Raw genomic sequence first — 27,877 nt, forward strand, 5'->3', positions numbered from 1 at the left:
TTTCAGCTCAAACTAGGAATCTTAAAAATTTTTCTATTGGGTTTAATCCTATAAAACAAGTATGAAATTCCCAAAATAAAACAGAAGATTGCAGATGCTAGAAATCTGAAACAAAAACAGTGCTGGAGAAACTCAGCAGTTGTGGCAGCATCTGCTGAGAAAGAAACATTAACTTTTTGAGTCCAGCAGATCTGCTGAAGGGTCACTGGACTCTCAATGTTTGTGTGAAATCCCCAACGTGTGTAATAGCAAATAAAAACCGCAAGAACTGTAGATGTTGTAAGTCAGGAACAAAAATGAAGTTGCTGGAAAAGCTCAGCAGGTCTGGCAGCATCTGAGGAGGAGAAAACAGAATTAATGTTTTGGCCAGGGTGTGCGCGCGCATGCATGCGTGCATAATAGCAAGTTGTCTAGAGTGTGTAATTACCCAGAGAGAGGAAAAAGAAGACGACAATTAACTGAGTGAGAGCTCAATACACTTTAGGAAACTGCGTTTAAGAGGCTGTTACATGGTTAAGAGAGTGCAGGACCATTGTATTTCCAAAGGCATTCATAATAATCCAAGATTTACTGTTGACAGTGTACATAAAATAAAAGGCAAAATTAAAACGGGCTGCTGGCAATTATTGCCTTTGACCAATGGTGACACAGGTCCAGGGAATGAAGCATAATATTTAGGTTGCAATGCATAACAACGGAATGCTAATTGTTACTGAGTAGTTGCTATCCTGTTATTTGTCCAGTTCTGTCAACTTTTGATGGAGCAAAATAAGGTGGAAACCTATTATGCTGTACAGCAGGGCTTCACATTTCTATAACAAATTTCGATCAAAGATAGTAAATTGTTCATCTTTCATTACTGCATTAATTCAACAATTATATCTGTATTGCCACAAACTTGAATCTTCATAATAGTTGTATTATGCTGAGAGTCCAGCAATGTATTACAGAAATATTTGCTTCAATAACAATTTTTTCCCCAAACTATTTTACTCACTGTTTTTAAGCTGGTCTCAAATTTCTCCTCAGGTTACACTGCTTATACAAAATAAGCTAATGTGCTATATCAAGGAAACTATGCCTTCCAGATTTTCTCATATATAGGCCCCACTTCATAGCTCCTACAGAGGCGGACTAAGATAACAAAGGAGGCTTATACTTTCAGACTTTCGTAAGTTACTTCAGTTACATTTCGCTAACCATCATCATTTACACCTGATTAAGATCTATTCTATCCATGCATAATTTAATTGGTAAACTTTAAAATATTATAAATATATTTCTGGTTTACTTCTCAAACCTCAAAATCCCAGATGTACTAAATAAGGGTATCTGAAACAAAAGTAGTGTGCATGGAATCTTTGGATGCATTTCCCAAAGAGCAAACACTCTTTTTGTTTCATTCACCTGTTCCATACATATGGTGACAATGCAGATTGGTGATCTTAAAGAAAAGCACATCTGCTCCCATTTAACAATGCAAGTGAATGTGAACAAAATAAGTTAGTCATTTGATAAATGCAAGCATCCATCAGGGAAATGCTACTGGACAAGTGACACAGAACACTCTAGGAACATTTAAAAAGGAACTTGCATCATAAAATGGAACTGATTTGACCTTATTTGGTGTAGCAAAGTTCCAGCTATTCTGTCCCATGTTTCGCCTCCAACTACAACAGTACAGTTGTGGACATTTTCCAATTGTGCTATGACCCATAACATTTTTAATTAGGACCACAGTAAAGACAATTTGATATAATCTCATGTTCAAAGACATTCGCACTGAATCATTGTAGCTAACACATATTTTCTTCTAGATTGAGCTATACTGCAGGTTCCAGAGGTGAAAACCAGATTCTAATCCACAGATTCACCCAATTAGTTGCAGTTACACAATGAAGTCACTTAGTTACATTAACTATGGCCTGCAGTAGACAAATAGTGGATCAGTTTTCAATCTGCAGTTGAATCTAGGCAATATCCAGTCTCTCTTATTCTACTGTTGCTCCCAATCAGTAGCAACAACACTGCTGGTTAAAATGAACGTACTCCAGAATCACTGGTCCATGGTCAACCTTAAAAATGAACAGCAATATTACCCTGCAAATCCAGTGGTACCAGCAAAATGGGAGACTGAACCAGAACAAAGCAACGAGTTCCTGTTAACCTTCATATTTAAAGCAGCAGCTTTCAATTATATAATGCCTCATCATATCTTTACAATTTCATAAAGTACTTCAAATGAATGAATTAACTTTGAAGGGTAGTCAACACTGAATTATCAAACTCACATTGAGTAATTTACACAGGAGAATTCTTCAACTTTCATAGTGAAGATATACAAGACTGTTGTTGCATTCAACTTATATGCAAGAACTGCAAACAGGTATGGCTAAAGTAAATAAAATATTCTGGCAACCTATGCAACAGTTTGATAAAATGTCTCACTTTAAATCATTTAACTTTGTCCTTTTCATTTTTTTGGCATTATCAATTCTAGATTGGTTCATCTTAGTTTATGTTTTTGAACTTGAAGTTGCTTCTCTATAAGTGAAACCACTTGGGATATTTCTGCAGCTATTAAACATACAGCTAAATAAATAATCCAAAATTAATGAGCATCCTCTAAAAAGAAGGAAGGTACACAGACTTAGGTTGTCTGAATTTCCAATGAAGTAGCATCAAGTTTTAATTAAGTCAAGATTATCCTTCCAAGAATAGCTAAAACAAGCTATTTTGCACTCAATATTAACTTGGATTATATAACTAAATTCAAAAGTTAAAGCACACTTAACAATTTTGCCATCATTAATAGCTTTGAAATAAAACAGGTCATCATTTTACAGGAGCTTTCATTCATTTTTTATTTCCCTTTATTCTCAGCGTAGGTGATAAACAGCTTTACGTATTAAGCAGTGTTAACATCCAGTCTCAGCTGTTGTACCTGGAGAAATGCTGTACTAATACATTTGAAACCAGAAGCTATCACATACTGAATTATGATTCATTCTAAAACACAAGGAGAATATGCAACTAATACCGCAGTTTATGCTAACATCTTCAGATCTTTTTTTAAAAACACTCATGATTTATTCTATGTATTTCTATTCTATTCCAATATCTAGATAATGTTCTTCAAAAAATACTCTTACTTGTATGGTGCCACTGAAAGGCTGCTCGTGTATCAATGTTGTGTCATCATAGTGTTGCCACTGTCCAAGCACAGGACTCACTCTGTCCTGGGATCTAGATGTTGGGAAGGTGAAATATTCCCTGGCATATGTTTGCGTGGGAATTGGATAGGCTTCTGGTCTTGTAGGTAATACTTGCTCCTAAAGTAGAATTAACAATTTATTTAACTGAAGAGGCATGCATTAAAAATACATGAATTAAAAATATCAATCATAAATAGTTTAGAGGCTACAATATATCATGCATAATATATGATTGTTATTGAACTTTTCTTAAAGACCTTCTTTAAAAAAGGGCTTTTATATTTATAGGTTCTGCTGCAAGAACCATGTCAAATCCACTGTTCAGCATTACAGGTTAGGTGTATTGGTTAAATAACTCCTATTTACATACTTGCAAAACATAAAACAAAAAAGGTTTTTCCTTTTTAAAAGAATCACAAGCCATCCATAGGCAGAGTTTAAGGCTCAGCATTTACAATCCCATTGTGAATACTAGGTGGGTTGTGGTCACAGCACACTGCAAGACAGACTGGTAGCTGACGCCTTGTAACTAGTGGGAGTACTGCTGAGACGGAACTTCTCCGGCATATTTCCAGCAGTTCTGCTCAACAGTATCAGGGCAGTAGTGTGTTGGACCTATGACAATTGGAGACCACCCTGTCCAGGAATGCCATACTCACCGGTAACAACACTGCATAAGACAGCAACCTTTAACATTTTCTGACAAATACTTAGATCTCCTTCAACAGTATTTCAACCTCAACCTTCCTCTTTGCAGGTACTTTCTCACAATTCCTTGGGTGCATCTGCATCCTGCTGGCAAAATTGCAATGTTTCTACAATACTGTCAAAGTGGCTAATTAGTTGACTGCAGTCCTGCCATTGTTGGGCGGCTTACCATCAGCACTGTATGGCAACCTCCAGAAAGGCAGTCATCATAATGACTTAGAATCATAGAACGTGGAAATATATCACCATTCCTTCAGCGTTGCCGGGTAAAAATTCTGGAACAGCCTCCAAAGGCATTGTAGGTCAATAAACACCAAATGGATAGCATCAGTTTAAGGCAGTTCACCCCTTTCTCAAGGGTAACTAGGAATGGGCAATAAATGCTGGCCCAGCCAGCGACATTATATCCCACGACTGACTTAAAAAAGGATGATGGTATTAGAGGGCTGTTCAAACACCAGTGTAATTTTAGTACTCAAAACCTTCTAACTTTTTTAAAAAACAGATCAAATAGCTGTTTCCCATAACCTACACAAAATACCGACCTCTGCACAAAGGTTCCCTGTGGAGACTGACTGGATCTTGGAGGTAGGTGCAGTAGAATAAACAGGCTTCACACCAGGACTTGGAGGTTGGTCTTCTCATCCAAACAGAATTAATACAACATTAATTATTTACATCATACAATTAATTTCTTATGCACAACACAATAAACAATTGCGGCCCTTCTTTAGGAGGGTCCAGACCCGAAACGTTAGCTTTCCGGCTCCTCTAATTCTGCCTGGCCCGTGTTCATCCAGCTCCACACCTTGTTATCTCAAGACTCCAGCGTCGGCAGTATCCTCTATCTCACAATAAATAAGAAACTTCTTAAAATTCATACATAGCCATTTTGTACGATCGACTCAATGACAAATTGTTGGCAACACATTGCTCAACAAAGCAGATACACTTCTTTTTGTCAGTGTGAGCCTGAGAAGAGCGAGTTTTGGAGGCCAACACTTGAAAACAGAGGCAGGGAATCAATGAACAGTGAGACCAAATCAACTGGGCGGCACTGTGGCCTCATAGCGCCAGGGACCCGGGTTCAATTCCTGCCTTGGGTAAATGTCTGTGTGGAGTCTGCACATTCTCCCAGTGTTTGAGTGGGTTTCCTCCGGTTTCCTCCCATAGTCTAAAGACGTGCGGGCTAGGTGGATCGGCCATGCTAAATTGCCCATAGTGTTCAGGCATGTGGGGGTTATATGGGGATGGGGATGGGTCTGGGTCTGGGTCTGGGTCGGATGCTTCGAGGGACAGTGTGGACTTGTTGGGCCGAAGGGCCTGTTTCCACACTGTAGGGAATCTAATCTAAAAAAACACCCCATTAAATCAGATCGGGGAAATCAGTTGTCCATAGAATCTAAAGATGAAGAGCTCATGCTTTAAACAGATCAGTTCCAGACAAGGAAAGAAACACAGTGGTGGCAGCATGAATCTCAAGGTTATACAAACATCTTCAGTAAGTCTTTTGCTCATTTCGCCTAGACAGAAGTGTGGTAGGATTCCTCAGTTCTATGGAGTGCTTATTCTTTTTTATTTGAAAATTCCAGGAAGCTCTTGGACAACATGTGTAGGAGCTGTTGTCAGCTGAGCAGCTCAATGTCGGGGTTTCAGTGCTTGAACAGCAGCAGATAGCATCAATCTGGTACATCCATAACACGCTGTTATTTCAGAGTTCAAGGGTGTTCAGAGGGGGAATAGGCAGCACCAGACATTTACGGCAATCAGACCAACCAGGTACTGCAGGAATCCTGGAGTGCAACTCAATTTGTATTCAGTCCTTAATACTAGCTAGAGTGATAGCTCATCTGGGGGGAGAGCAGCCACAACCCATTGGTGGTTAGACTATCCAAGGGGGAAAACAATAGTTACAATGGAACCTTATTAGAGAAGCCAGTGTTTCTGCACTTAACAGGCTTGAATCCATGATGCTGTGCTACTTCCTTCCCAGGTTTAAGGAAGGCATTGAGCAGCTGTAGAACACTGAGGGGAGATGAATAGCCAGACTTCCTGGTAAATCAGGACGAATGACAGAGGGATATTCAGGAATGAAGTCTTACAGGTGGGATTTAGGAAGCTAGGAATGAGCAGGAATCAAAAGTAGGAACCCCAGATTATTGAATAAAGATAGGGTTACCTGCCAAACCACAAATGCATCCAATTTACCAATCCTCAAAAGAAAACACCTACTACTTTATTGAAAGCTTTCTGAAAATCCAAATATTTTCACATTCACTGGTTCCCCTTGTCTGTTCTGCTAGTTACATCCTTACAAATTCTCCATCAGGTTTGTCAATCATGCAATAAATTAATGCTGACTTTGTCCAATTAGATCATTACTAAGTGAACAATTATTACATGCTTTATTTTGATTCTAACATTTTTCCGAATGATATCAGGCTAAAAGACACGAGTGTTATAGAGGTCCATAACAGAGAAAAGTAAAGTAAAAACCCTTTGGTCCATCGGTCTGTAAATGGACAAAAACAACAAGTATTCTAATTCCATTTTCCAGCACTTGGCCCATTGCCTTGTATGCCTTGGCACTGCAAGTCTGCATTTGAATACCAAAACGTTGAGGGCTGCTGCCTCTACCACACTTACAGGTGGTGAGTTGTAGATTCCCATCAGCCTCTGGGTGAAACGTTTCTTCACTGTCTCTGCCCCTCAGTTCTATACATCTGAACCATGCTCCCGTCAGTCTCTTCAGCTCCATGGAAAATAATTCTCGTCTGAAACTCATTACTGGATACGAAATGTTAACTTTGCTTTCTCTCCACAGATGGTGCTAGACCTGTTGAGTTTCTCCAGCAATTTGGGCTTTTGTCCCAGTCTATTTGCGTTCTCTTCAGCCCAGGCAGCATTCTGGATTAATCTCTGCACCCTCTCCAATGTAAACACATCTCTCCCATAATGTGGATTCCCATTATGTTTTTTCCCATTTTCTCTTCCTCCTCCAAAAAAAAAGGTTGCATTTGCATGGGGCGGAATAGCACAGTGGCTAAGTGGTTAGCACTGTGCCTCATGGCACCAGGGACCTGGGTTCAATTCCAGCCTCGGGTGACTGCGTGGAGTTTGCATATTCTCCCCGCGCCTGTGTGGGTTTCCTCCTGGTGCTGTGGTTTCCTCCCACAGTCCAAAGAGGTGCACGGTAAGCGAATTGGCCATGCTAAACTGCCTGTAACATTCAGGGATGTGTAGATTAGGTGGGTTAAAGGGGGACGGGTCTGGGTGGGATGCTCTCAGGGTCGGAGTGGACTTGTTGGGCTGAAGGGCCTGTTTCTACACTGTAGGGATTCCTTGATTCTGATTTGTGCTATCTTTCAATCTGCAATAAATGTTCCAGAATCAGAACCTACAGAATTCTGGAAGATATTCACCAACACATCCCCTAAGACTACGGACCCCTCTTTCAAAACACTGCGATGTAGATAACGTCCGGGGAACTCATCACCCTTAATTTCTCCAATGCTAGTTATGGAATGTCAGAGTGCAAGCTGGACAGAGTGAAACACTGGGACTTAAGCTAATTGTAACAGTCTAGTGAAGTGGGAGAGGGAGGCCTTGTTGTGTCTTGTTTCTCTTACTACTTCCACAGGTCCAGCAGGTCAGGAATACACCAAACATTCAAAAAGAATGTTTCAACAGCGTTTGTGCAGGCAGCAAATGAAAGGAAGGCATGCTCTAACTATTTTTGATACAGGCTGCTTCGTGGTGCAAGTGCTGCTGGTTCTTCTAAGTGTGGGCTTAGGTGAATATTGGGCTTTGTTTAGGGCAGCGAGCAGAAACAAGAGCAAGATAAGAGTTTTTATTTCCAAAGTCTACTGTTGTTAAAGGGGCAGAGATGGTAGTCAGTGGAGTAGTATGCTTCTCTTGTCAAACATGTCAGGGAGCAGTCAAGTGTTCCTGGCACTTACATCTATAGGAAGTGGGACAGGGTAGCACTTCTCAAACTGCATGGATTGGTTCGAGCAGCAGTTGGATTCACTGAGGTTCATGCAGGAAGCAGACAGTGCGATAGGTAGTAACTTCAAAGAGGTGGTCACACTGCAGATTCAAATCAGGTAGATGGATAACTGCCAGCACAGGTAGTGCAGGATTCTCCTATGCTATCCCCTTCTCAAACAATTATACAGCTTTAGATACTGTTGGATGTGTGGGAATAGCCTCTCAGGGGAAAAAGCAGCAGTAGCTAAATCTGTGGCATCATAACTAGCTCTTCTGTAAAACAGGGTATGGCAAAGTCTGAGCGAGCAATTGTGACTGGGGACTCTAGTTAGGGGCACAGTTAGGTATTTCAATGGATGCAAGCAGGACTCCTAGATGGTGTGTTGCTTCCCCACTGCTAGGGTCAAGGATGTTTTGGAATGGATGCAACAAATTCTCAGAAGTGAGTGCGGTTGTTGTAAATGTTGGCATCAATGAGCAGACAGAAAAAGGGATGAGGTCCTGCAGAGTGAATATAGGGAGTTGGGCAGGAGGTTAAAAAGCAAGACCTCAAGGGGAGTAACTACTGGATTATTCGCTGTGCCGTGTGCCAATGACAGTAGGAACAGGAGGATAAGACAGATATATAGCTGTGGAGCTAGTGCAGACGGCAGGGATTCAGATTTCTGGATCATTGGGATCTCTTCTGGGACACCGGTGACCTGTGTAAGAGGACAAGTTCACCTGAACCAGTAGGCAACCCATAACTAAAGAGGAGATTTGATTACTTGGGAGGATTTAAACTATTCTGGCAGTGGGGTGGGACCCTAAACAGTACTGAGGCAAAACAGAAGGTTGAGGCTAGTACCAAAAGTTAGAGAGCTAGCTAAGTAGACAAGGCAGGCAACAGTGCAATAGGGAACAAAGACTGATGAATTAAACTGCATTTACTTCAATGCAAAAAGGTCTGACAGGCAAGGCAGATGAACTCAGTATGGATGGGATCATGGGACTAGGATACTATAGCCATTACAGTAACATGTCTCATAGGAGGACAGGATTGGTAGCTTAATGCTCTGGGATTCAGATGCTACGGGAAAGATAGAGGAGTGGCGTTTTTGATAAGGAAAATACTAGGGCAGTCCATCCAACATTCCCAAGGGATCGTCCAGTGAGACTATGCCAGGTGGAACTGAGAAATAAGCAGGGGTAATGGCTGGAAGAGTTGTATTATAGGTACCCTAATAGCAGGATATTGACGAGCAAGTAGAGATTGCAGACAGCTATAAAAATAATAACGTTGCAATAGTTGTGGATTTTAACTTCCAAACACTATGGCAGTTTCAGTCTATGTTAAGAGTACGGATAGGGAGAAATCTGTTAAGTGTGTTCAGGACAGATTTTTCAATCAATATGTAGTTGTCCCTATGAGAGAAGGGCAAAGCTTGACAGCCTCTTGGGAAATAACACAGGGCAAGTGACTGCAGTGTTAATGAGGGAGCACTTTAGAACCAGTGATCATAATTCTATTAGTCTTAAAATAGTTATGGACAAGGAGAGGCCTGGTTCACAAGTTAAAGTTAAGGCCAATGTTGATGGTATTAACAGGATCTTTCAAAAAGTTGACTGGGGAAACTGTCTGCAGATAAAAGGGACATCAGGCAAGTGGAAGACTTTCTAAAGTAAAATAGAGCGTGAAGGGCAAGACTGGCAAGAGTAAGCAATACTCGATGACAAGAGATATTGAGGCTCTGGTGAAGAAAAAGGAGGTGGCATGAGTCACAGAAAGGTGCTGTGATGAAGTGAATCCCTTGAGGAGTATGGGGGTTTGGAGTACACGAGGAAATCCGGACAGCAAAGAAGGGGGAGATAGCTTTAGTATGGGAGATGGGCAAGATCTGTTTCTGATATGTTTCTGTGGAGACGGACATACAAGCGAGGGAACTCAGGGGAGTAAATGGTGATATCTTAAACTGAATTACTGTTACAGAAGAGAAGGTCTTAAAATGCATTAATGTAGATAAATACCCAGGACCTAATCAAGTGTATTTCAAGACCATGTGGGAAATAGGGAAGCAATTGTGGGGCCTCTAGCAGAGATATCTATGTTGTCAACAACCATGGTTGTCGTGCCAAAGGACTGGAAGGTGGCTAATGTTGTGCCATTATTTAAGAAAGGCTGTGATGAAAAGCCAAGGAATTAAAGACTAATGAGCCACCTGACAGCAAAGATTGAGAGGTATAATCAACAGGCATTTAGAAAGGCAAGGACTGATTACGGATAGTCAGCATGGCCTAGTATATGGGAATTTGCATCTTTCACAATTGATTGAATTTTTTGGAAGAAGTCATCAAGAGGTAGATGTTGTCTACAAAGACTTTAGAAAGGTCTTTGTCAAGGCACTGCATGGTGGACTGGCACTAAGGTTAGATCACATGGGATCCAGGGAGAGCTAGCCAACTGGATACAAAATTGGTTTTATGATGAGGCAGAGGGTGGTGTAAAGGGTTGTTGTTCAGACTGGAAGCCTGTGACAGTTGTGTCTCACAAGGATCAGTGCAGGATCCTCTATTGTTCATTATTTATATAAATGATTTGTATAAGAATATAGGAGGTATAGTTAGTAAGTTTGCTGTTGACAGTGAAGAATGCTATCTAAGAGTACAAGGGAACTTGATCAATTGGGACTTTGGGTGAAGAATGGCAGGTAGAGGTTGATTCAGAAAATTGGGAGGTAAGATTTTGTTCAGACAGAGTACGGCAGTACTTAGAATTAATGGTAGGGTCACAGGGAGCATTGTCGAATAGAGATCTGGCAGTGCAAGTACTTAGCTCCTTGAAATTGACGTCACAGCTATACAGAGTGGTGAAGGTGACAATGGGAACACATGCCTTCATCAGTCAGAGCACTGAGTACAGGAGGTGGGATATCATGTTCAAGCTATACAATATATTGATAACAACACATTTGGAATAGTGCGAACTATTCAGGTTGCCCTGTTATAGGAAGGATGCAAAAAAGAAAGATTTACAACAATACTACCAAGGCTAGTAACAATAGTAACAATTTACAACAATACCACCAGTTTGAGTTATAAGGGGAGTCTGGTTAGGTTAGGACCTTTGTCCCCCAGAGTATTGCAGGCTGAGGAGTGACCCGATAGTGATTTATAAAATCATGAGGGGCATAGATAAGGTGATCAGCCAAGGTGTTTCCCCCTGCCAGGGTGGGGATTCCAAAACTAGAGGGCATAGGCTGAAGGTGAGAGGAGGAAAGATTTAAAATGGACCTGACTGGCAACTTTTTCCACTCAGAGGGATTGTATATGGAACGAGCTGCCACAGTAAGTGGTAGATGCTGGTACAATTACAACATTTAAAAAGACAAATACATGAATAGGAATTGTTTAGATGAATATGGGCCAAATGCAGAAAAATGGGGCTAATCTAGTGGCATGAATGTGTTGGGTCAAATAGCCTTTTTCTCTATGACTGCTTTATTATTCTCATTCTTTTCTCTTCTCTTGGTTGTATTTGTTTAGATTCTCTGCAATTACCTCACTTCCCATCACAACTCTTCTGTTTCTGCATGTACTAGGTCCATATTTGTGTTTGCTAATCTTTTTTATTCCTATAGATTCCTTAAGGAATAGTTCAGAGAAAGTTTATTAGACTAGTAGCTGGAATGGGGTACAGGCTTATAGGGAGAGGTTGGACAGGCTAGGCTTGTACCTTTTAGATATTAGGAGAGTAAGAGGTGACTTGACTAAAACATACAAGATCCTGAGAGGTCTTGAAAGGACAGATTTGGAGAGGATGATTTCTCTTCTGGGATGATCTAGAACAAATAAAATCCAGGGATCATCCATTAAACCTGAGATGAAGCAAAATTCTCTCTTTCAAAGGGGTGTAAATCTTTGAAACACTTCTTAAAGAGATGGTGGAAGCAGAATCCTTGAACATTTTTAAGCAAAAGATAAGATGAATGATTGTCGAGCAAGGGGCAGGTGGTTATTAGGGGAAGTCAAAAATGCCGATTTGAGGTTGCAATCAGATCAGTCAGCATCTTATTGAATGGCAGAGCAGGCTCAAGAGCTGAGTTCATGGTTTTGAATTTTCTCATTATGGTCACTCTTTCCAGGATGCTCCTTTACAGGGTTATTAATTTGCCTTTTCTTAATGCTCAATACTAGATTTCAAATAGTGCATTTTCTAGTTAGCTCCTCAACATACTGTTCTAGGACAGCATCTCATGTACATAGCAAGAACTGGTGCCCACAGGGTTACTGCTATTTATATTTACCTGTCTATATGCAGACTCCCATAGTTGCTGTACTATTTTTGTTATATTAACCGCTGGTTTATATCATGCTTGACATTATCAATTTTGTGGCTTATAAACAACTAAGATTTTCTACCCACTGTTCAACCCAAACTGATTCCTCTACATCTTGATCCTCCAAAAAGATCCTCTCATTAATGCACCGAGTGCAGCTTTTATTAAATCGCATGACTCTACTTCCTTTTCCCTATTGCCTATTTTTCCTGAATATCCATGAAAGTGCGTTCCCTGCAATATTGATATAATGTTATTTTCGAACGGCAGGCGACTAGCTTCATCAAGGAAACCATTGCGTTTGCAAAGAACACTACAGTTGCTCAAGTCAAATCATGTCGCATAATATTCTTGAGGTCACATGATCTGACATATGGACATCAAAAACCAACAGCTTTTTTGCCATCTACAAGGTGCAAGTCAAGATGGAATTGTTCCAATTTGCCTGAATGAATGTATCACCAACACAAGCTGCTTGACACCATCAGGAAAGCAGCCCACTTGACTGAGACCAGATAACAAGCAGCAGACTGTACAAGCAAGATGCGCTGCAGTAACTCATATACCTTAGACAGCAGCTTCCAAATCCATGACCACTATCAGAACGATAAGGGCAGCAGATGCATGGGAACACTACCTGTAAGCTTCCCCTTCAAGCCATCATGATTTGGAAATATTAGCTTCCTTCAAATTTTCTGGGTCAAAATTCAGGGAATCCCTTCCTAATGTCATTGTGGGCCTATATAAATGAAACAGACAATGGTAGTTCAAAGCCACAGTTCACCTTCACCACCACCATGACCTCCAGAGCAACTAGGAGCCTGCACTAAATGTTGGCCCAGCCAGTTCTGAGGAAGGGTCACTCAAACTGAAATGCTAACACTGATTTCTCTCCAAATGCTGCCAGGCCTGCCCAGCTTTTCCAGCAATTTCTGTTTGTTTCTCGGATTTACAGCATCTGCAATTCTTTTGACTTCAGAATCTGACCAAATACTGCAAAAAGTCTAAATAGATGATCTCTCAAGCTAGGTGCCATTCTGAGATCTGACGTGTTCAACATTACCATCATCTGAGATCACAACTATAATATATATTATTGTTAAAACTGAAAATTTTACCCGTCATCTGAAATTCAAGCTCTATAGTGACCATTGAAGGAGTGGAATAAGGAAAGAAATCATTTCACCAGTCCTAGTTCTGTCTAATATGTTGAAAGCCATTGAACATTCAATTCTCAACCTTGGTCACCCTGCAGCCCTATGTCCGTAATGGCAGTTAGATACCAGTTTAATTCCAGCTGTGCAGTCAATTCTCCCATAACAATCTTTGAGCTACACAATTAACTGTAACCCTATTCTGACTTCAATAATTTTAAAATGATAACTTTAATAAACAATAAATAAATAAACCGCTTAATAGATAAGTTAAACAACTTACTAAACTTCTGTAAAACTCTGGTTCAACATCAACTGGACATACCTTGCCCAATTTGGGCATTGCACTTTATGAATGATTTCAAAACTTTAGAGAAGGAAAGATCAATTAGAATGGCTCCAATAATGAAAGTCTTCCAGTATGTGGAAAATCCAGACTAGTTCCAAAGTAGTAATCAGACTTAAAGGTTGACATTGTTTCTCTCTCCACAGATGCTGCCAGACCCAAATTCCTCTTGCACACACTGTTCTAACTGAGGCTATTCTAAAGTAAATGTTGAGATGTGACTAAATAGAAACATTCAATATCATAAAGGGTCTGGACAGAGTAGAACATAGAACAGTACAGCACAGAACAGGCCCTTCAGCCCACAATGTTGTGCCGACAGTACTAAGACAGGAACTGTTCCCACTGACAACGAAAAACAGGGGACACCAATTAAAGTTGGATGGTTACAAAAGAACAAACAAAAACAAGGAAAATTTATATAGTGTCCAGTTAGCATCTCAAATGCATCAAATTTGGTGGAAATAGACAAAATCAGGTCTTTCAAAAGGGAATCAGATAAGCCCTAAAAGATTCATGTGAAGTGCCATATGGTCTACTGTCCTTAATAAAGGGCTAGGGAGAGAGATATCCTTAGGTACTTTGCCAGAGAGGTGGCATGGACACAACAAGCTGATAATTCGTAGAACGGTTACAGCATTGGAGACCAAACTGAACAGCTACATCTGGTAATTTTCTTAGTTTAATAACACCTGGATAAAAATTAATTAGAATTTTAAACATTAAATGTTTAATGTTCATTGATGTCTTTAAAAAAATTGCTCTATATTATTTTGATAACTGTTTAAGGGTTTTCCATAAATTTAAAACCTGAATATAAACACAAATTAAGTCACATCACCTTTGAATGCAGAAATATTATCAAGTGTTACTTCATATTCCAGTCAAGGAACACAGATTTATCTTTACATTACCAAAAATGGGTTAAATGAACAAAGGCAAAATTAGTAATACCAAGACCTGCAGTTTTCTTTAACTGACTTATGTTTCCTAAGTGAATCATCCTCAACAATCATGGAATAAAACTTAAAATCTCAAGTTCTGTTACAGTGTGTCAGAAATTACACTTGCTTACACCAGCATACATTGTGGCCAACTCACCACATTCTGTGTAGTAACTCTTCAACTTGTGGCAGACAACTGGTAAGGTCTATTGAATACAATATAGTTTCAGATTCAGGCAACTGTCTACAAATTTCTTTACGCAACCTATTCTTTTCCTGTTATGATCATGCCCCAAGTGATGAAAATCCCAATGCACCTGCCATGGCATTATATGACAAAAGTTTTGAACTTTTAAATAAAACATTCTCAAAAAGCTTATTTTGCCCATTAAGCCTATGTTGAGAGAGACCCATACACAATCTCATTTACTAAGGACTCTATTCAACCCTGTAAGTTAAGCAAAAGTCAAGGCTGCCCAGCTTATCACAATTTCTATATTTATGCAGGGAACTATTTTTGGTCACAATCTAATACTAGTAATAATTCTGGATCTAATAGTAATCAATAGATATCCATTTTCCGTGAGGTTATAATGCTGTGTTTTCAAATGCTTCATTATGATCTACAGCAGAAGGTCAGGAGTCCCAAAGGCTAACCACTATTAGAAGGCATGGGAGTACAGACATTGCTTGAGATTAGTAGTTAGCTGGAAATCTATTAAAACATGGTTTCTAGATATACTATCAATGTATAGTTGAAATAAGATATTGGAGGATTACCATCTATGAAACCAAACTGTACCATCCAGGAGTAAAGACAGACTAGAAGAAAGTTCACTGGTATCATGCAAGCAAGTTTAAGCTGTTAATATCTTTAAGGAGCTTTCCTGCCAAATGCAATAGAATCAATTATTCTTTGTTTATGTAAACATTCCTCTTACTAATTAAATGTGTACCTCAGAATAACTATGAAGCTAAATCCAGGACTACGTGCTTACTTGCAACATTGGGACTAGATCGATGATCTGCTCGGTTTTTCAACAGTCTATCATCCCCAGGTGGTTTCTTTGGTTCAGAATATTCTGTCCAACCCATCGGGGAATTTTCTGGTGTTCCATTTTGAGGATTATTGCTGTACAATTCAAAGCCTTCACTCTTGGGGCGAGGCTTGCCTGTGCCACGACGATCAGAGGCTGAACGTGGACAAAAAGAATTCAGTTGTTTCCAAGCTTTGTATAAAGAGTTGGGTACCACAATTACCTTAGAAGTACTTTTAATGAGTAATCTATAAATGTCATATTCTTCAGGTTTGAAACTAGATATTTGTTGGAAAAGGATTTTATACACTGTTACTAAAATTACAAGAGGTTAATTTAGTTGGCTGGATGGCTCATTAGCAACGTGAGTTGATGCCAGCATCGTGGGTTCAATTACCACTGTCTGAGATGACCATGAAGGACAACTCCTCAATCTCACCCCTCACCTGAGGTGTGGTGACCCTCAGGTTAATTGAACAATAGTCATCTCTCTCCAATGAGACCACGGTCCTCTGTGACTATAGTAACTAAAATTATAATAACTGCCTGGTTTTCCAACTAAAAATGAGTTTTATTACCCTATTCCATTGTTAACGGCCTCATTTTTAAAGACTGATGCTAGCACTTCATTGAAGTTGATTAAAATAGAAACTGCAGAGCAATGATCATTTAAATAGTCCCAGCCTTTTCAGTTTATTTTTATTCAGTTTACTCCAGTCTTACAATTAGACCAACAATCAGACCCCTCAATTACTCCTTGCTTGGAATTTTTAAAATTTATGGATTACAGTTGTGCCAAATATTAATGTTTCTCAAAAATAAGAAGTGTCCACTCATATCCAGTGTACGGTAGCTCAGTGGTTAGCACTGCTGCCTCACAGCACCTGGGGCCAGGGTTTGATTGCACCCTCGGGCAACTGTGTGTGGAGTTTGCACATTCTCCCCATGTCTGTGTGGGTTTCCTCCAGGTGCTCTAGCTTCCTCCCACAGTCCAAAGATGTGCAGGCTAGGTGGATTGGCCATGCTAAACTGCCCACGGTGTTCAGGGAAGCGTAGATTAGGCGGTTTATAGGGGAATAGGTCTGGATGGGATGCTCTGAGGGTCGATGTGGACTTGTTGGACCAAAAGGCCTGTTCCAACACTGTAGGGATTCTAAGATTATAAGATTTTAAGAACTGGGCAAAAGGATTGCCACTAGGAAATATATTTGTTTTCAATTAGATATATACAACAAGGTAACAGAAAAATGAAAAGGAGACGAATACAACATTTTGGCAATGATTCGGTAAGAAAATAGCATTGAATGACAAAGAGAAATAACGCATCCCAGTAGCATGAGTCTGAACTTACAATAAGACAAGGAACAACTTTATTTCGAAAGAAGGAAATTTCATAATAGTCCTAGTTAATTCCTTCCTTTCTCATCCTGCAAAATCTCAGCTGAATGACTTCCAAAGTCCGAGTATATGTGGAAATTGAAAGCATTAAAATATCAATTGTTCCTTTTTGTGTTTGCAAAAAAAAAAAGGATAATCTTTTATACTGGTTGTAGGGCAGACACTTCTGCATGTTTCTCAGAAAAATAAGGTTTGGCACAACAGTAATCATAAATTTTAAAAATTCCAAGAAAGGAGTAACTAAGGGGTCCAGTAGTTGGTCTGGAGATTGAGATGGAAGTAGAGGGTTTGAGATAAAAGTAGACTGAAAAGGCTGGGACTTTTTAAACTGGAGTGTAGGTGGTGAGGTTGAGAGGTCTTCTTATTAAAGTTTATAAAATCATGAGGGGCGCGGATAAGATGAATGACAAGGGTCTTTTCTCCAGGGTGGAAGAAGGTCACAGCAAGGGTGCATATTTTTACGGAGAGAGGAGGAAGATTTAGATAGGACATGACGGGCAACTTTGTTTTTTAAACAGTGTGTTCGTGTGTGGAATGAACTGCCAGAGGAAGTGGTGGATGCAGGTATAGTTACAATGTTGAAAAGATATTTGAAAAAGTTCACGAATAGGAAAGGTTGGAAGAGTATGGCCAAGGGCAGGCAGGTGGGACAGGTGGGACAGGTTTAGCTTGGAAAAATAGTTAGTGTGGATTGATTGGACCAAAGGGTCTGTTTCCGGGCTGTATGACTCTATGGACTAGGTCCCAAATCCCACCCAACATGCACTTTTTACTCAATTATATTAGCAAATTACTGCAGATGCTGGAATCTGTACTGAAAACAACAAATACTGGAGATCACAACGGGTCAGGCAACATCCACAGACAGCGCGCGCGCGTGCGAGAGAAAGAGCGCGCACAAGAGGAAGAGCGAGAGCACACGCAAGTTAATGTTGAGTCTAGATGACCTTTCATCAGAGCCAAACTGAAGTGTGGAGGATGCTGTGTTAAAACTACCTGCTACAGGAAGGTTGCAGTCATGCTTGCACAAAGACTAGGTGCTCTCCAAAGTAGTCAACCAGTCTGCATTTAGTTTCTTCCATGCAGAGATGGCCACATTGGGTGCAGCAAATACAAGATTAGAGGAGATACAGGTGAAATGCTACATTACCTGGAAAGGCTGTTTAAGTCCTTGGATGGTGAGCAGGAAGGAGATGAAGGGGCAGGTGTTACATGGAAAGGTGGCATGGGGAGCATGTGCGCATGTTAGTGGTCAATAAGTAGACTCCCATGTCTGAGAGGGAATGATCCCTGTAAAATGCAGACAGTGGGAGTGAGGGGAAGATGTGTTGGGTGATGGCGCTCTGATGGATTTGTCTGAAATGTGGTTGAGGGCCCTGTCAGCCAGAGATTAGAGAAATCATGATAATTGAAGAAGGAAGCCATGTAAGCGGCACTGTTTTGGAAAGTGGCATAGGCAAAGGAACTAGAAGAATGGGATGAAATTTTTGAAGGACGTGGGGTGTGAAGAACTGTAGTGAAGATAACTACAGCGGTCACTGACTTTGTCGTGGATGGGAGCAGACAATTTATTTCCTGAAATGGAAAGAGGGTTTGAGGAAAGGAAAGTGTCAAATTGGATGATGTGCAAGTTTGAGGGGTGGAAACTGGAAGCAAAATAAACAAATTTTTTTAAAAGGTCTTGGCAGGAACATGAAGCGGCACCGAAACGGTTGATGTATTGAAGAACGGAGTTGCAGAAGTGGTGGTGGTGGGGGGGGGGGGGGGGGGGTCACTAAGACCAGAACAAATATTTGTTCCACATACCCCATAAAGAGACATGCATAACTGGGATCCATGTAGGTGCCCATAGGCACTCCTTTGACATGGTAGAAGTGAGATAAATTAAAGGAAAAATTGTTCAGTGAAAGAGCAAGTTCAGCCAAGCAGAGGAGAGTGGTGGTGGATGGGGTGTGTTCAGGCCTCTGGTGAAGGAAGAAGCCAAGAATGTATTGACCATCCTGCTGAGGAATGGAGGCACAGAACACCTCTGGTCTGTGTGCAAGCAGGACCTTGACCTTTCCATATTATGTCATTTTAACACAGCGCCATGCTTGCATGCCCACTTGTCTGACCTCAGCATGCTGCAGTGCTCCAGCGCAAACTGGAGGAACAACATTTCATCTTCAGACCATGCATTTTACAGCCTTCTGGACTAAATATTGAGTTCAACGGCTTCAAATTATGAACCAACTCCCATTCCTTTCTATTCTTTTAGCTTTACTTGTTACATTCTCTGTTACGATGTCCTCTCTTACCTCCCCCTCCCCAGTGGGACTGTAATTCTCACATTCTGATCACAATGTGAACCATCAATGTCTTTTTGCTTCTCATACTCGCCACCCAACCCCACCCATATGCCTCAAATTATAGCATAAATGCTGCCCCCTCCACAATTCATTTCAACTCTGATGAAAAGTCATGTAGATTTGAAACATTAGCTCTGTCGATGTTGCCTGACCCACTGTGATCCCCAGCATTTCTTTTGTTTTCAACAAACTTTTTACTACCACCCCCACTCTGCACATCTCTCTCAACATACTTCTAATCTGCACCTATTCAGGAGACCCATTTCACCATATTGAATGCAGGCCTCAATTGTCTGGTGCCCAATCATGAAGGAGTCTTGTTTTTCCACAACCTGCTCCCAACCTCTACCTTCGGCCCACTTGCTGACTTGAAGCATAGGAAACTAGGAGCAGGCTCATTGAGTCTGTTAGCAACAAATACGGAAGAATGCTTGGATTGGAGGAGCATCTCTTTGCTACACATCTACCTAGCTATATTTGAAACACGGGTTGCAGACCAGATAGAATCCCCCAGTGAACCATGTGTTGGACAAACCTGCTTTACAGCTCAGTTATATAGCACAAAACAAGAAACAAATGCATCTGTACATTTACTTGTAACTCTGTTTTGGAGTGACTGATCAAGATTCAAATATAACAGAAATACCTTAAAAAAAATGCAAGTAATGTGCAATTTGTAAGCAGATAATTTCCAAATTAACAGAACGTTTTCATCTAGCTTGTGAATTGAAGAATAAAACTTGTATTAAAACAGTAGATTATTAAACAATGGAAGCAAGATTAATACCAAAGTTAACTCAACTGTGAGATTTATAGTATTATTATAAACAAATTTAGTCAATTTTGTGCACAACAAGGTCTAAGATGAATGACAAGTTAAATTGCTTTTTCTGGCAATCACTGCAGGTGAAACGTTGGCATGTTAAGAAAACAAATACAAACTATGTTGGAAATACTTAGGTCAGGTAGCATCTGTGGAGAGAGACAAAAAGCAGGACTTTGGCCCCTGATCTGGGAAGGGGTAAACTGGAAGGCATGTAATTGAGAGAATTCATAGTTTGCCTGCATAATCCCACCCCTACGGTCAGATTTTAGGATGAATGATAAGCGGTCTGTTAGGAGTTTTAAGGTCTATCATCAAGAGTAACCAAATTAAACAAGGTCTTGAGGGGCATCAGGGCCTAGCCTGTAAGCAGTTTCTTGATAGCAGACAAGGGGTCTAACATTCTAATTTATGAGATCCTTTTCCACCTGCTTGACTACAAATGAAGGTACTCTTCTCCACGATGAAAGCCTGAATATTGAGAGCTTTTTCCCCTCAATTATCATGCTTAGCGCTGGAGGGCCTCCACTTACCACCCACAAATTGGCCAGTGTCGGGAAAATCATTTCCATTACCGTTCCTCACACAATAAATGGTTGTGACCCTGATTTTATCCCAGCAACAGTTCATGCTTAAAGTCAGTGACATTTCATGAGAATAACTGTGCTCTTGCACTAGGAAAATACCCTGCTCATCACGAGGGCCAGGAGTTATTTAACTTCACCCTCTAGGTTGGAAAGGCATGTTATCAAAGATATTACCTGTCCAATATTTATGCTCTCAGATGTTGTTTGACAGAACGTGAGTGTAATGAGCAAAAACAGAAACAAGAGCAGGCCATTTGGCCCCTCGAGCCTGCTATGCCATTCAATAGGATTACGGCTGATCCTACATTCTTCACGTCCACTTTTGCAATAACCCCGATACCCCTCCTGATCAAGGACCTGTCTTAGCCTCAAATATACTCAAGGACTCTGCCCCCACAGCTGCCTGTGGCAATGAATTCCTGAGACTCAATTCTAAAAATAAATTTCTCTGTTCAGACTTAAATTGACAACCCGTAATTCTAAGACTATGCCCTCTGGTCAGAGGCTCTCCCATGAGTGGAAACATCCACTCAGCTTTTACTCTCTAGCAATCCTATATGTTCAATGAGATCACCTCTTATTCTTTTAAAATCCAGTGAGTAGAGTCACAACATGGTTAACCTTTGCTCAGAACACAATCTCTCCATACTGGTGAGCACCCGACTAAACCTTTTCACACCTGCATCCAAAAGAATAATAGCTTTTATTTTAAAATCAGAAGACCAAAACTTCTCAGTACTCCAGATGTGGTCTCACCAGCACCTGTACATTTGCAGAAAGACTTCCCTTTTCTTATACTCCAACCCCTTTGAAACAAGGGCCAATATGCCATTGCTGTCCTGATTACCAGTCTTCATGTGCTAACTTTGTGTGTTTCTTGCACAAATGCCCCAAGTCCTTTTTTGTTGTAGATTTCTGCAGCTTTTCTCTGTTTAAATAACACGTTTTTTGTTTTCATTCTCAAAATGAACAACTTCACATTTTTCCACATTATGCTCCATTTCCTAGCTTTTTGCCCACTTTAACCTATCGATACCTCTCTGTAAACTATTTGCATCCCTTTTGCAATACAACATTGCAACTATTTGTACCTCTCTGCATCATTGGAGAAGGTTGGTTGAGTAGAGTGGCCAAACCATGGTAAATAGCTCCTTGTCTTGCTATTTCTAAAGTGACCACAGAACCTGTTCTTGTCATAAACTCTGCAGCCCTGAAAGAGAGAGGATTTTTGTTTAATAATTTAAATTTTAATTGCCAGAATTTAAGAATTTTCAGAAATTATATTTGATAAACCGCTGGTATAGCACAAAAACACCATTCCTTTTATTAAAATTAAATCTGCCCAATATAAAAATTAGAGTTTGCATTCTTCAACTCATTCCCACATGTTGTGTCTACCAGCCTAATTTCTGACCAAACTTGATCCCTACCTAAACTCTATTGCTTGTTAGCAGAGCATGAGAAAGTTGCATGGTCAGTCTTGGGTGAAGCAGTCTGCCTCTCTCATGCTCTTGCCTACCTGTAGAGATGAGGCAGTAACTCAAACTAATATCCAGCATACAGTGACATATTTGTTTTTATACTACTCATGTTCCCCATACTGCATTATCTAAATGTTTGGAGCACACAGCTTAAGATTTCCATTAAAATTATTTTCCAAATGACTGTCACTGACATGGAAACAGATCCTTAGGCCCTACTCATCCATGCCAACCAGACATCCCAATTTGGCCTAGTTTCACTTGCCAGTATTTGGCCTATATCCCTCTATCCCTTTCCTGGTCCTATAACCATTCAGAAGCCTTTTACATGCTGTAATTGCACCTGCCTCCACTACTTCCTCTGGCAGTTTGGTTTCATGCATGCACTACCCTCTGTGACGACGTTACCTCTCAGGTCCATTTTAATTCTACCAGCCCCCCTCCCCACCCTAAACCTATGGCCTCTAGTTTTGGACTCCCCTATCCTCTGAAAAAGACCTTGGCTATTCAGTCTATCCATGTCCCTCATGATTTTATAAACCTATACAAGGTCACCCCTCAGTGTCTGACCTTCTAGTCCTGGCAATATCATCGTAAATCTTTTCTGCACCCTCTCAAATTTAACGACATCCTTCCTATAGAAAGGTGACCAGAACTGTGTGTAGTATTCCAAAAGCAGTCTCACCACTGTACTGTACAGCAGCAACATGACATCCCAACTCCTACACTCAATGCACTGGCCAATGAAGGCAAACATGCCAATCACCTGTGACTCCACTTTTGAGGAACTACAAACTCGCACCCCTAGGTTTCTTTGATCGGCAACACTCCCTAGGATCTGACCATATACTGTACAAGTTCTACCCTGGTATGCCTTACCAAATGCAACACTTCACATTTATCTAAATTAAATTTCATCTGCCATCCCTCAGCCCACTGGCCCATCTGGTCAAGGTCCCATTGTACCATGAGGTAATCTTCATTGTCCACTACACCACCTATTTTGGTATCATCTGCAAACTTACTAATCACCCAAGTGGACAGGGTTGTTAAGAAAGCATATGGTGTTTTGGCTTTCATTAACAGGGGGATTAAGTTTAAGAGTCGTGAGATCTTGTTGCAGCTCTATAAAACTTTGGTTAGACCGCACTTGGAATACTGCGTCCAGTTCTGGGCGCCCTATTATAGGAAAGATGTGGATGCTTTGGAGAGGGTTCAGAGGAGGTTTACCAGGATGCTGCCTGGACTGGAGGGCTTATCTTATGAAGAGAGGTTGACTGAGCTCGGTCTCTTTTCATTGGAGAAAAGGAGGAGGAGAGGGGACCTAATTGAGGTATACAAGATAATGAGAGGCATAGATAGAGTTGATAGCCAGAGACTATTTCCCAGGGCAGAAATGGCTAGCACGAGGGGTCATAGTTTTAAGCAGGTTGGTGGAAAGTATCGAGGGGATGTCAGAGGCAGGTTCTTTACGCAGAGAGTTGTGAGAGCATGGAATGCGTTGCCAGCAGCAGTTGTGGAAGCAAGGTCATTGGGGTCATGTAAGAGACTGCTGGACATGTATATGGTCACAGAAATTTGAGGGTGCATACATGAGGATCAATGGTCGGCACAACATTGTGGGCTGAAGGGCCTGTTCTGTGCTGTACTGTTCTATGTTCTATACCTCATTTATATCCAAATCATTTATATGAAATGATGAAAATCATCCTTATGGCACACCACTGGTCACAGGCCTCCAAGTCTGAGAAACATACCTCCACTATCTCCACCCTCAAACCAATTTTATATTCATTTGGTTAGTTCCCACTAGATCCGATATAATCTAACCCTATTAACCAGTCTACCACGCAGAACCTTCTCAAATGCTTTACTAAAGTCCATATAGACAATGTTGACAACACTGCCTTCAATGTTTTTATTACCTCTTCAAAAAACTCAAATCAAGCTCACTGTAATCAGTAAACAGACTGAAGTATGCATTACCTTTCTTGTGAAAGTCCCACAAGGCTACGACCATCTACACTCAGTAACTGATCTCCTGCAGCCAAACGACCATCCTGCAGAAACAATGAAAGAAAGTCACAGTTAGACAGTATCTTGTCTTATGTACTAGAGTGAAAAAAGGAAAAAAGCTTATAGATAATTTAACTTTTGGAATGATTGGTAATTAAAATTTATGTAGGGTAGGGGTGAGAAAACAATGGCCCATGGGCTGCATCGGACCTGCAAGGGCTTTCAATCCCACTATAGAGCTGTATTGTGTCACAGTCATTTAAAATATTTGCACTAAGAATCTTAAAATTTAAGAGGAAAAGGATATCAGAGTTTCTGACTTTCAGAGAAAATGGTCCAAGATAAGTCAATGAAGTGTTAGCAAAAACTGCAGATGTTAGAGTCACAAATAACAAGTGTGGAGCTGGAGGAAAACAGGTGAGGCTGCATCAGTGAAACAGGAAAGCTGACGTTTCGGGTCTGGGTCCTTCTTCAGAAAAATAAGAAATCAGCTTTCCTGTTCTTCTGATGCTGCCTGGCCTGCTGTGTTCCTCCAGCTCCATACTTTGTTATGAGTCAACGGAGGTTGTTTTTGTGAATTAGAAACAAAGTGCTGCAACCATGAGACAGGAGGTGAGCGCACAGGGAGCAGCAATGAGAACAAGAATGATGAGAAGACGTGAGTAGCATTTGCTGAGATGTGTTAAGAATTAAAACTATTCAGTTAAGTCTGTTTCAGAATCCTAGTGAGCATTGCACAAGTAATTTATTTCAGTTACTAAGCTACAATTTACCTGATCTAGCAAAAAAAGGATCTAGTGAATATTTTCTAGTGAACATTTATTGGTATGCAATGTTTATTAACTATAATTGCTTAAATGATTCATTTACATCAGTTGTCAAGTAACCAGTTTTACAAGTTTTAACAACATCTATGGCCAAAGCATATTTTTGATAAGCCTGTGTCATGTTCATTAGCATGTTAATAGATGGCAAATTATTATGAATGGTACCTCAATATGCCAGAGCAAATATGAATGGTTGCTGCTAATGCAATTAATTTTATATACATCGTCCTCAACAGCTCAAAAGTTTAAGGGTTTCCAGCCCCCCAACTAAATACCACTCTTTTCATGAGCCATGGGCTCCTGGACACCATCACGGTGGTACAGAAGCCTTCACTTCTGTTGTTAGATATTATCAAATCAACCTATTCAGAAATTTTATCATATACCTCTGGGGCAGGTGTGACTTGAACTCAGGCCTCCTGGTTCAGAGGAAGGGACATTACCACTGTGCCACATGAACAACAGCTAATTTTAATCAACTCTTAGGCTATTCTAATAGGATCTGCATTTCTAAGACTGCAGTGTGATGGAAACCATCTGCAATAATTTGATTACAAATAATTAGATTTTGTTTTGTTTATGACATTATTTATATTGCTATTAAAATGAGGAAAATAGGAGGAAGATAAACATTTCAGTTTCAACAAAATTAGACTTTTATTCCATTTTTCAAATTTCAGCAAATGTTTAAAACTCTCCTAATATGTTTTGAATTGCATCACCTGCATATGTCTTTTTCTCATTTCAAGTGCTACTTTCATGGGTAGCTGGAGAAAAACGCTCAATTGGGAAGGGTTTAAAATTTATCAGCAATTTACTGAAACAATACTTTCTATTCAATAAACATTTCTAGCCATTCATTTAAAGAAAGACTTTGTATTTGAATACTTTTTGGTAACTCGGGTATATTGACATCCATGGAATCCTAATGTAGCAGGGATATCTGGAATGTAGGGAAATGTAACAGCTAATTTGCCAAGGTCACAAATACCAAGAGAGATAAATGGCTGACTAGATATGGGCTCAGAATCGTAGAATCCTTACGGAGTGGAAACAGGCTCTTTGACCCAACAAGTCCACACCGACATAGCGCATCCCGCCCAGACCCATTCCCCTATAAACTCACCTAAATCTACACATCCCTGAACACTATGGGCAATTTAGCATGGCCAATTCACTTAGCCTGCACATCTCTGGACTATGGGAGGAAACATGAGAACCCAGAGGAAACCCACGCAGACATGGGGAGAATGTGCAAACTCCACACAGTCGCCTGAGATTGGAACTGAACCTGGATCCCTGGCGCAGTGAGGCAGCAGTGGTAACCACTGAGCCACTTTGCCGCCCCTTTTTTTTCCCAGGCACCCCACCCACAAAGCAACACTCAGGTGAGGGAAGCATAGGCATTGGAATATCAGAAGAACACATTTTCAAGTAGTGTTTTGCACACGGCAGAAACAGCCAGTTTAACACTGCAGACACCAAATAGTTGAATCAGGCTGCCCAAAAATATTTCAGGTAGTTTACTGAAGCCAGACAATGACAAAATGTATCTATACTACGCCTCACTTTATAGAAGAATGCACACAACTCACTTATCTAACCTGGATCAGTCCTCGAGTGATTCAACATGTAGGACATTTCTGCTTAATCAGGACAGGAATAAAGTCCACTTACCAAGTCTGCAGCTCCTCCTTTCACAACAGATTTAACGTAGATTCCTAGTTTATCCTGTCCTGCACCCTGAAAACATTGAAAGTAGATCATCAGTGTCAAATAGCTGAACAAATTTACTTGAGCTAAGATATATGTTGAAGGTTGTAGGTCATCTGAATAATTTATTTGGATCATCTGGGAATATTGGTGGTGGTTAAGATGAATGTGGGTCCCTTAATAATATACAACTGGACATCAGGAAAAGGTTACATGAAACAAGCATTTGGACTGATATTCAAATCTGAATGAAGTACCAGAGAAAATAGTTAATTTGGAAATAAATTTATAGGGAGGGACTACTGCGATTCCTTGGCAGCACGGTGGCTTGGTGGTTCGCACTGCTACCTCATACTGCCAGGGACCCAGGTTCAATTCCAGCCTCAGGTGACTGTGTGGGGTTTGCACGTTTTCCTTGTATCTGCAAGGGTTTCCTCCACACGCTCCAGTTTCCTCCCAAAAATGTACAAGTTAGGTTAGTTGGCCATGATTTTTAAAAAGTGCCCTGAGAGGCAATGGTGCTAATCACTAACCATCATGCCACCCAAAACAATTAGCCATTACTTTAGAAATTGAGCTAGGCTAGCTCCTCAAATAGTATCAAAAACAAACCATTAAAAAAGGGATTTTTTTCTCTAAAATGGTGCATATGTTGAGTTAGTTGATAATAAAATCAAATTAGTTTATGAAAAATAATAATGAAGATGGTAGAAATCCAAAGTGAAAATCAACTGAATACTAGAAATCAAATGAAAATGTAAAATCTTGAATCTACTCAGCAGGTCTGGAAGTGTGTGGGAATAGGGAAACAGTTTTCATTTCAGGATAAAGGGTGTTTCAGAATTTTGACCTAGTGACAATGCAGGAACTGCAACATATTTACAAATACAGATGGTATGTAACTTGTGGGTTTTAAATGTTCTCGTGTTTGCCGTCATTGTACTTTGAGGTCAGGGTGACTAAATTGCACCCTA

At 40.4% G+C, this 27,877-nt stretch overlaps 1 protein-coding gene across 11 annotated transcripts in view; it reads right to left on the reverse strand.

Annotated features, from left to right (window-relative positions):
• afdna (afadin, adherens junction formation factor a) overlaps positions 1-27,877 on the reverse strand; it is a 213,809-nt gene that overhangs the window by 29,673 nt on the left and 156,259 nt on the right. For 10 of the 11 annotated variants that reach the window (XM_059648433.1, XM_059648432.1, XM_059648424.1 and 7 more), the window contains 6 exons: positions 26,868-26,933; positions 24,334-24,407; positions 21,958-22,076; positions 15,672-15,866; positions 4,469-4,560; positions 3,153-3,332 (listed from right to left, as the gene is read on the reverse strand). In XM_059648433.1, coding sequence (XP_059504416.1) covers positions 3,153-3,332; positions 4,469-4,560; positions 15,672-15,866; positions 21,958-22,076; positions 24,334-24,407; positions 26,868-26,933 — 726 coding nt within the window. The remainder of the gene's footprint in view (positions 1-3,152; positions 3,333-4,468; positions 4,561-15,671; positions 15,867-21,957; positions 22,077-24,333; positions 24,408-26,867; positions 26,934-27,877) is intronic. The other variant, XM_059648426.1, reaches the window with a different exon arrangement.

Source organism: Stegostoma tigrinum, chromosome 9, assembly GCF_030684315.1.
Source record: "Stegostoma tigrinum isolate sSteTig4 chromosome 9, sSteTig4.hap1, whole genome shotgun sequence".
NCBI lineage: Eukaryota > Metazoa > Chordata > Chondrichthyes > Orectolobiformes > Stegostomatidae > Stegostoma > Stegostoma tigrinum.